Here is a 10,883-nt window from a genome sequence, read left to right as displayed (position 1 = left end):
GACATGAGAATTCAACAACTTTTGAGAAACGTGTATAAAAAATGTAATCATCCCAATTGTGGAATTTAGTAATAGAGATTGTGCTTGCTTTTGGAATTATACCTAACTCCTTTTCCCTTTGAGATTTGATTTGAATTTTCTTTTCACATAAAGGTCGTGTTGGACTTATGCTACTACTATATAGTTTTTCAACGACATCGGTGTTATCGATTTACTCGTGTTATTATTATATATTTTGTTTTTGAAATTTAATTATGTTGTTTACTCTATGCACGTGGATTGATAACCGCAGATATCGGTAGAATCATCAAAGCTTGAATATTTATTTCCTTTACAAGACAATTTTTGGGATGCCAACCTATATATTACCTGTTTTCAAATAAAAAATAAATAAAAGGACAAAAGTGGCTTTTGAAAGGAGTATATTTATATGAGTGGAAAAAAAATAGTATTGAATCTGTCGTCCACAAATTCCAATCTAAACATTACTGAGTTTTTCTTTGAGAGAATCTCGGCAATATGTGGAAATCATTTTGTTTTTAATTATAAACTGCAACCCATGAGATTTAAACTCTATACCTCTTTGAATAAAATAAAAATAAAGTGACGAATACACCAAATTTATTAGTAAGGGAATGGAGAATAGTTCAAAACTATTGCAATAATATAGAAGTGAGAGAGTTTTGAATCCGTGAGGCATGAGCAGAAACCCAATACCTTATTCACTAAGGTCACATCCAACCGAAAAGACTAAACATAGTCCTGCCATAATTATAGCCTTGCAAAAATTATTTTTAAATTAATAGTGCCAGACCACTCATACCATCTCCAACCGAATGAGCTAAACATAACCCTTTCAACAATTTATTAATTTTAAGTTTATATTTTAAATTTATTGGTTAATTAGGTTAAACTACTATTGATTGTTTTCAACTCTAACCGTTGAATTTAAATCAATTATCGCAACCGAAAAGATGAGTCTCCAAAATGAACTAAAAGGATGCTACACTTAACAAATCTGGCAATTTTTCAACTTTTGGACATTTTGCCCTCCCCAAGTGGAAATGGCCTAAGATATTGGACTAAATGATCATGTGGTATCCAGCCTTCTTAGGAAAAGGAATTGTTACTAATCATATGTATGGCTTAAAAGGTTAGCATAGAAAAGTCTTGAACCATTTGACATTCAGTACCCTCGTTTTGCATAATTACAATAAAATACCCCAAATTGGTTCTCTCTATCACATCGTTTTCAGGCTTTTTGATTCAAAATCACAATTCAGATCAGGATCAGGTTTAATTCAGTGACAAGAAACGTCTCTTAATTTGGTGGGATTTCAACAGACTTCCAAAGATTTTGTGCTGTTAGTAAAACACCGTCTCTCACGTAGTTGTTAGTAAAACACCAACTTTCAAAGATTTTATGCTGTTAGTAGAACATCGTCTTTCACGTCGCTGTCAATAAAATACCATCTCCCATGTTACGTCAGACGGTAGAAAATTTCATTAAATTCGAAGGCCAGTGTTTACAACAAATTTTTCAGTGTCCTCAAAACAGACATATACGTTTTATGTCATTATATTAGTGAAAGAACACTTTATAAGAAATTCCTCTACTTGTATTACATATGACGTACCACCCCATCTTGCAAGCACGCTGAAAAATCCCTCAGTGTTTACATACTTCCTTATAATGTTAAACAACATCAATCTCTTGAGTCTTGAAAATCCGTCACCGCAACATACCCTAGAAGTTGATTGTTAGAGTCCAGAAGTTACACTTAAAATTTTAGGAAGTCTTAACGAAACATTCCTGGTACTGTACGATTTTTCCTCTATTTTAGGTCATGTGTCAATCAATACCCCACCATTTAGACAACCATTTTTCTAATTATTACATTTTTTGTTAATTTTAAATGAATGTCTCACTCCATAACTTCAAGACCGTTCTTCAAATCAATGTAACACATCAATCAAGATCCTCGTACATATAAATGGTTGATTTTTCAAACTTGTTGAGATTTGATTAGTTCAACTTTCTTATCTTTTGAAATTTCTATGGAAGAATAATCCTCCGGATGCCAAAAAATCTTTTGGTATAGCCAATTGATACGATAGTCTTCGTTCCTAACTTATATTGTATGCATGTTGACTGTTGGGTATCCCAAATCCATGAAGTTTCTTGATTCACCAAGCACCCACGTGCGTCCAACTACAACCAAACTATTGTGTTTAGTTTATGATTCACTAGCCTTCATGCACTCGCGTGCAGAAGATATTTTTTGAATCACGGCATGCTACGCGTGACTTACACATTTTAAATGTATTTATATGCGTAATTTGACAAAAGAAAAGTCAAATATTTAAAGTAAATAAATAATCTTAGATCATGACAGAAGAAACCCCTCATAAATCAATTAAAGTAGATGAATCCACATATAAAATCGGTCTCTATTGAATTTATATTAAGAATAGAGAAAATAATATTTAACAAACAATTGATTGAATCACATTATTGCTAGTCCATTATAAGACACTGCCCACTCCCCTTTAAAGAAGCCTTGTTGGACCATGCCGGCCCATCCACTTTGGCACGTTGAAGCTTCAGAGTACAGGGCTTGGCCCAAATCTACAGTTACATGTTCTGGCCCAAATTTCATCACACAACATCGAACCGTAGAGGTACCATAAGTGAAAAAATAAACCTAGAGCAGGAACGTATAAGCAACAAAAAATGTGGCAATAAGTTCAAAAGCTTTGCGGAGACTGATCGGAAACCCAGCTACCGCCACTGGCGTTTCCAGATATGATACTCGAAAGTAACAAAATCTTCCAACTGGATTATATGAAACCTGCGTGAGCTCCCGCCACTGAGACCAGAATTACCTACCTCAACATGATTTACCATGAGTCATCTACGTGACAAAATTGTCAAAAAATTAACGGCCTGTTAAATGCTACTCTTCATCATCCACCGGAGACATTACTGGAATCCCCTTGACTGAAAAACTAACACATTCAACTCGCAGCTCGTCATTGACTTCAAAGTCCGTCCTACCATTTGTCTGCATGACAGAACAGTGTTAGGGAATACAGGGCTTACAAATTAAAAGGAGCCATTCTTTTGGTTGAGTTCATGGTCATGTATAAAAAACAAGATGAGACGTACCTCAAACCGATACATTCCTCGAAGTCCCCCACCGAGGTCAAGCACCAACCCTCCTGTACGGATCTGATAAACCTTGGCAGTAACTTTTGTTCCTATCTTCAGACTTTTTTCAGTTACAAAGCCTCCAACTTCAGCTTCCTTATCTCCCCCCTTCTGTGAGAAAGACTTTGACGTCTTCAAATTACTAGTTTTTGACTTAGTAGTATCAGAGTTTTGAACCAAACCAGCAGCTTTTTCCACCTCGTCACACTCTGCAGCACTTCGAATTAGAATCGGAGTAGAGGAAGCAGATGAATTTATCCCGCCAACTTCACATTTGTTCGCTGGCAATTCCTCAGATGACGAGCTCTGCTTTTCTTGTCCATTAGACGAAAGGTCTCCAGCTGCTGCCCAAATACTAGGTTCTTCTTGGGTTGATGAACTGGATTCCTCAACCGCATTATTTGTCTTGGATCCAGATCGAGCTGAAGTAGCTTTAAGGGATAGTTTAATGTTACCGCAAACATCCTGACCTATGCACATCAAGGAAAGCTGTTCTCCAACAGCTACCACATCTGAAACCCGAGATACCTGATAAAGGGAATGCTGTAAGTGTCAGAAAGATATCGATGACAGAAGAGAGGTTAGATATCTCCAGTGATATGTATAAAGTTGTTCCATAAACATTTTATATAGAGCGGGCGCAGGGAGGAATCGGTATTCTAAAGGAAAATGCATTTGTTGTACATACTGGTGCATGGGACAACTCAGAAATGTGCAGAAGGCCTTGCTGACCACCATTAAACTCCACAAATGCACCATATTCCTTGATTGAAGTTACCCTTCCCTTATAGATCCCACCAATTTCGATCTCACGCCCAAGTATAAAATCAACCTGAAGGACAGAATAAACAAAGATCCATCAGATATATAAGGCTTCCATTCCAGGCATAGAAAAACAACATTATAATCAACTCAAGAAATATAACAGCGAATTGAGTGGCAGAAATACCTTTTCTAGTACTTTCTCCATTATAGATTGATTCTTAGCAACTATGGTCAGTGTTCCATCACTTACAGAAATCCGTGCACCTGCAGTGAGATTGACAGAAGTATCAATCAGAGACAGAATAAATATAATTCTAAATAAACAACATTTTGTACAAAGAAGTGCAGAACATTGTTGTTGTTCTCTGTTGATAAGGAAAGAAAAAATAAACAGACCAGTTTCATCTTCAATTTTTCTTTTTAGAGCACCGAGAGGCCCAAGCAAGCGACGAAGTGCATCATTACTGTACTTCAAGGTAACTGCACCATCAATTTTAGACTTGGAAGCTCAATATACACATATATATTATTGCCCAAGTGATGTCAACTCATTAAAAACAGAAGACAAAAATACATAAATTGAAAACTCAACCTAATCGAGGAGAATTTCTATCATCCTGAGTGCGTGGCGTACTGATCTCTCTCTCCATGTGGTCAAGAATTTGAATGCGACCTTTGCGTGCAGGTTCTAAGCTTTCACAGACAATATCTAAAGGAATTCCAGCGGGTTTTATATCCAACTGAATTGCTGTAACTCCATTTTGTGTGCCAGCAATTTTAAAGTCCATGTCCCCCAAATGATCTTCCAGGCCCTGAAAAAATTATCTTTCTAAGGCGACTAATAATGTAAATAATTTATAAATATATTGGTACATTTCGTAAAATCTGGAATCTCATAACCACAAGTAGTAGCTATAAAATGTTCAAATTAAAGGACAATGAAGAAAATAAGCAAAAAAATAAAATAAAAATACATGCATAATTTAGAAAGAAGATAACAAAGTGAAGGTTTGCGTTAGGGGTTTAAAGATGTATTCATTTCGAGAATAAAGGAAACCGTTGAGCATTTTCATAAGATCACCATGCAACAGGCAAAACTCAACATAAAGCCAAGTAAAACTCTCACCAGAATATCAGTCAATATACGGTAATCCTTTATTGAGCCAGTTGATTGATCAACTTCGCTAACAAGACCCACCGAGACACCAGCTACATGTTCACGCAATGGAATGCCAGCATCCATCAGAGCCATACTGCCTACAGAACATATGATAACTTAGAGCTATGCCGATACTATATTCAGGATCATGCATAATTTTGAAGGTTAAAGAAAGAGACTTATGGTGTTCATATACACAAAATGAACCTGAAACTTGACGAAAATATCTTTTTCTATCATGTCAATTATTTAGCGATACTATATTCAGGATCATGCATAATTTTGAAGGTTAAAGAAAGAGACTTATGGTGTTCATATACACAAAATGAACCTGAAACTTGACGAAAATATCTTTTTCTATCATGTCAATTATTTAGCACCAGAAAATGTACAAAAAATACTTGTTTGCAAGGATATAACTGTAACGAAAACTAGTTTGATAATAGCTGATAGAAAAGTAAACTCAAAAGCATACCTCCACAGACAGTTGCCATTGATGTTGAACCGTCAGAGGCCATTACTTCAGAATTGATACGAACAGTATATGGAAAATCATCTTCTGGAGGTAATACAGCAAGAAGAGCTTTTTCTGCCAGAGTCCCTACAATTCATTTAAAACCCACTACAAATTGTTATAATTATTAACATGTTTACATATCAAGCTTAAACTTTTGAGCTTTAGATACTGTGACTAGATATAAAAAATATAAATCAAGTTCAAAATTTAAGAATGGATGATGTTATCTCACATTCATGATCCCAGACAAACCATAGCCACTTATCTATGTGAACATATAAAATCATATTTCACTAATTTTAATGTGTCCTATTTAAAGAGTAGGCAATGATTACCATGACCAACTTCACGCCTGTTCAAGCCACCTCGTTTACCAACTTCGTTAATACAGAAAGGGGGAAAGCTGTAGTGAAGCATGAAACGTTTTGTTGGAGGCCCAACCAGAGAATCCAATCGTTGAGCATCACCAGGCGCCCCAAGTGTTACAGTACAAAGAACCTGTTTATAACACCAGATATGTACCATGAGTTGAAGCAAAAGTTTTAAATACTGCCAACTCCAGTGTTCTAAATCCATATTCAATACTGACCTGTGTGTCTCCACGAGAAAAAAGGGATGATCCATGCAGCATAGGCAAATTACCAGCTTCACAATACAAAGGCCTAACTTCATCAAGATGCCTCCCATCAAGTCTGACTCCTTCTGCAATAATTCTTTTACGAACAACCTAATTTTTTTATGAAACATTTTAAAATAAGTGAGAACCAAAATAAAATAAGAGCCTATGAATAATGTGTTGTGTGCCAGAAGTATACTGCTGAGAAATAAAGAGAGGAAGCCAGCAGCTCCTAACAGAAAACCTAACTCCCCAATTCAGAATAATGTGACCCCGAAAATCAATTTTCCATGTGCCCATATTCCTTTTATCATGTATAGGTAGTAACGGACTACATTGGAAAATGTATAGGTTCTCGAAGATAAAGTTTTGACTAAGGTGAAGGATGCACGCAAATGTATAACTATGAAAGAAAACCAGGAGGAGAAAACAAGATATAGCCACCAATGAAATCTATCCTTAAAAAAAACTAAGAATTATAAAAAAAGATAAAAAGATATCTCCTAGTCAGTATCATATCAAACATAAATAAAATAAAATTGCTAAAATTGCTAAAATGCTGGATTCTGTTTAGCTTCATTTTGGTATGGTTACCTTTTTCCTCACAGTATCTACTGCCTTTGGTAAAAGTTTCAAGCTTTCCTCATCACACTCTTCTTCAAGTACTTTTCTCACGTCTTGTGTAATATTCTCTAAGGCCTCTCCACGTTCAAACTGGATGTTGAAGTAGTCCACAATTTGAGACCCGAAAGAAGACACCATACAGACACAGAGAGGAGACAGAAATCCGAAAAAAAGAAAAAAGAAAATATCAATATCCACATATAAATGGCACGCACCTTTCCATATGACGGATCAGTGAAAACAGCTTCTATTGGAGCTTCTGCCAATTGACTGACTTTCTCCAATGTTCTATCTGGCATCATTGACAATTTATATTCCTTCTTATGCTTACCCCTTTTAGCAGCCAGTTTGATTTGAGGTTCAATATATTTAACTGCCTGATATCACAGTCCAGTTGCTTAGTAGAATTCCACAAATAAAGATACTCCACAAAATAGTTGCAGGTTTCACGACTTACCTCGGGATGAGCTAATCTTAACCCTGCTTCTAGATCTTTTTCTGAGATCTCACGAGCCTGCACATCAATCATTAACGTTTTGTCTTTCGTACAGGCATACACTAAGTTGAGATCACTTAAGCTAAGCTGCATTTACACACAATAAGTAACAATTAGATGTCCACAATCTGTGAGGAAACAAAAGGATTTAGAAACATAAAAACGATATGGGCAAAAGAGAGACAAATAAGAATGGATATTAAGCATTACCTCGTCCATAGTTGGATTAACAATAAACTTCCCAGCAATCCTGCCTATACGAATCATGCCAATGGGGCCACCCCAAGGAATATCTGATAACATAAGCGCAGCAGATGTAGCATTAGCTGCCAGTACATCTGGATCTTGCTTTCCATCAGAGGAAAGAACACTTGCTGTTACCTATAAATGAATATCAGGAAATAAATATTCAGGTCTATAAGACTATAAGCGCATGATTGCTACAAATGGGTATCCATCAGAAACCAAAAAAGGCAACCCAAAGATTAACATCATACCTGAACTTCATGGAAAAACCCAGCAGGAAATAGCGGACGTATTGGTCGATCAATGATACGACCACATAAGAGTTCACGCTCTTTCGGCGCACCCTCCCTTCGCATGAATGTGTTCGGAATTACTCCTTGGGCAAATTGCTTCTCTTGATAATCAACCTTACATGTAAAATACCAAAATCCAATAAGAACACACAAAATGGTCAACAAACAAGCATACAATGCTCACATTTATGTCCCATAACAATTAGCAAGCATATCTTTTTCTGCCAGAGTTCCGACACTTCATTTCGAACCAGCTACAAATTTTATAATTAATTAATTAATTACTTATTTTAAAAATTATGATCGTATTAAATGGTTAAATTATCAAACAACTAACTGCTTTACATGGCTCAGTTCATACGATCAGTGGAAATTCAAACAACCGAATAATTTGTGCAATCAACAGAACGAAATAAAAACCCAAATGTAAGTTGAATTAGAAACATACAGTTAGGGGCAGAAAATCGCGAACGGCGTCGCCTTTGGCGGCGGCCACGGTGGATAATACTTTGGTCTCCTCCATGCCCAAGACAACGGCACCGTTAGCGAAGCGAGCGATCTTTCCCGTTTCTAGTGTAATTAACCGATCTCCGACTTCAAATTCTTCTCTGAAAGTCTCGAGCACCTTGGTACCGGCGACGGGGGTTTGGGGATCGGGCTGCCGCTCGGACTGAGACGAGAATCCCATGCGGCCGCTGCAGATGGTGCGGAACCCTAAGGCTCGCCAAGTGAGGAAGTGAGGGAGGTTGTTGAGCAGCGGATTGGCGCGGTTGGCCATGGACGCCATGGCTGTTCTGGAAATGAGGGGAGAGAGAGAGAGAGAGAGAGAGAGGAGGTGTCGAGGGTTTAGGGTTTAAGAGTTTTTAGCGCGGGATCGAAGGCGGAGGGAGTGAGAAGTGGAGAGTGGAAAATTCTTTACCAAAAATAATGGGAAGAGGGTTTTGTGTTTGGATATGTTTCGGAACGGGCTGTCGAAATGGAAGTGATTTCTACTGAAAACGGGCCTGTATTTTATGAAAAAGGCCCAAAAGTAATATGGATCTGAGACAATTGAATGAGCCCGCTGATTTTAGCAAACGAACTTTATTGTTTTAAATAATTATTTATGTTGGTTATGGAATATTATTTGCATTTAAGTTCGAATTCTCATCCTATATCTTAAATTGTATTCGTTAGTAAAATTAATAAAATGTTACTTTTGTAGCTACATATTACGTAAACCCAAGGAACAATTCCACATACGTTCAAATTACGTCATATCAAAATTGGCTATGACCATGTGCTTATTATTCGAGATGATATCGATATAACTAGACTATTTGCTACATGAGCAATGCTATTTGGGTTATGTTAGAAACCGAATCCAAATATAAAAAAAAATGATATGGAGACTATATTTTAATTTTTACAACATTTGTGTACCATCTGATGTGGCAAGTGATATGTACATGTCACGTCAAGTAGTGAATTTATCTCATTGAATGTTGGTCGTATGAATCACTTGCCACATAAGATAATACATTAATATGATAAATATGTAGGTTTTCTAGTTTTACTCAATTGAAAAAACAAGTGAGGGATACGCGGTGGATAAGGACTTGCCCTACGCACTTCAAAACGCTAGTGTAACATTCCGCACCAATATTAACACGAGTCACATATATATTTACGTTCTTAGATTTGTAATATGATTGATTTGAGACATTGTAATGATTTGTTTCATATAAATCATTCTTTCACGTGCTGACAGGCTGACAATGTGAGAAGCTATATCTGGGAGTTAGACCATGGTCCACACCATGCACATTCAAGGTTCAAACAAGTAACAAGGGGATAAAAAAAGGAATCTTAGGTTCTCAGCGTACCATGCTAAACACCAAAAAACCCTAAAAAGCAAAACCCTAAAAGCCCATTTTGTTGCTGAATTCACTTTGTCCCATTACATTCCATAACACTGACTCTTCAGCAGGGTTTACTGATTTGCTGGGTTTTCGTGTGGTATATAGATAATGAGTCACTGTCCTCTCAGCTGGCGGTTAAAGAGAGTAAATATATGATATATCCATAGTTTTTTGATACAAGCAATATTATAGGAAGGATAATTCAAACTCGAAACCTGGGGTGCAAAGAAAAATATTGTTTTTCATCAACCAAGCTTTATAAGCGTAAGAAGCTGGCCCCTTGTAGTACGCAGTAATTATATCAACGGGCCACAGTTGGGAAAATCAGATAAAAAAAGGAGATTTCCTCTGCTGTGATATCTCACACAATCAGATGAACAAAAGAGAGGTTTGGATTTGTTGTTTTGCTTGTGAAACAGACCAAAGAGGAAGCTTTTTTTCTTGGCATCTTGTTGTTTAATGTCCTTTTCGATTCCTATAAGGCTTCTCTAACCAAGTTGAAATCTCCAGCTGGGTGTGACAGGTCACTCTTTTTTTGGCAGCTGCCTATTGCCCAACTTTTCAGATTTTTCTGTTCGAGTCTTAGAGATTTTTACGTGTAGCCAGAGATATATCGCCATTTCTATCTTACTAACTCTAACTAGAGAGATAGAGACCATGGAGTTATATATATTCTCGATCGGTTACATCCGAAGTTTTTTTTTTTGCCATATATCACCATATCTGTCTCACTAACCCTACCTAGATGATGAGGTTATATTAATTCCGGTAACGCCCAAGTTTTTATCGTGCCACGTTTTTACCTTATGAGACAAGAACACGATATATATTTCAGTTTTCACTGGAAGGAAACTTACGTACTAGAAAATTTACCTTTTCTTTATAAAATTTTCATTTAGTTTGTCTTTGGTTTGGTCCTTTCTTATCATATGTCAAAGTCGGGAAGAATGAAGATTGGTTGTCAACAGGGCTTTTGAAAGATGGTTCACAGGACATCCTTGGTTCAAATATTCCGTTTCAGACTCCATGCACAGTGTATTTTTCATTCTCAACAA

General features: G+C 36.7%; 1 protein-coding gene across 1 annotated transcript; it reads right to left on the bottom strand.

Moving 5' to 3' along the window:
- Positions 1–2,444: 2,444 nt before the first annotated feature.
- On the bottom strand, positions 2,445–8,798 carry LOC137708244 (polyribonucleotide nucleotidyltransferase 2, mitochondrial). The gene is made up of 16 exons (XM_068447278.1): positions 8,376–8,798; positions 7,886–8,041; positions 7,599–7,769; positions 7,350–7,475; positions 7,108–7,269; positions 6,863–6,982; positions 6,242–6,379; positions 5,988–6,150; positions 5,611–5,736; positions 5,103–5,233; positions 4,569–4,788; positions 4,373–4,456; positions 4,161–4,240; positions 3,900–4,043; positions 3,170–3,739; positions 2,445–3,065 (listed from the first exon to the last, which is right to left on the bottom strand). The coding sequence occupies exons 1-16, from the start codon at positions 8,712–8,714 to the stop codon at positions 2,958–2,960; spliced, it is 2,838 nt and encodes a 945-aa protein (XP_068303379.1). The 5' UTR covers positions 8,715–8,798; the 3' UTR covers positions 2,445–2,957.
- Positions 8,799–10,883: the final 2,085 nt, after the last annotated feature.

This window comes from Pyrus communis, chromosome 11 (genome assembly GCF_963583255.1).
Source record: "Pyrus communis chromosome 11, drPyrComm1.1, whole genome shotgun sequence".
Lineage (NCBI taxonomy): Eukaryota > Viridiplantae > Streptophyta > Magnoliopsida > Rosales > Rosaceae > Pyrus > Pyrus communis.
The sequence above is the reverse complement of the archived record's forward strand: the minus strand, read 5'-3'. Positions and strand labels throughout refer to the sequence as shown.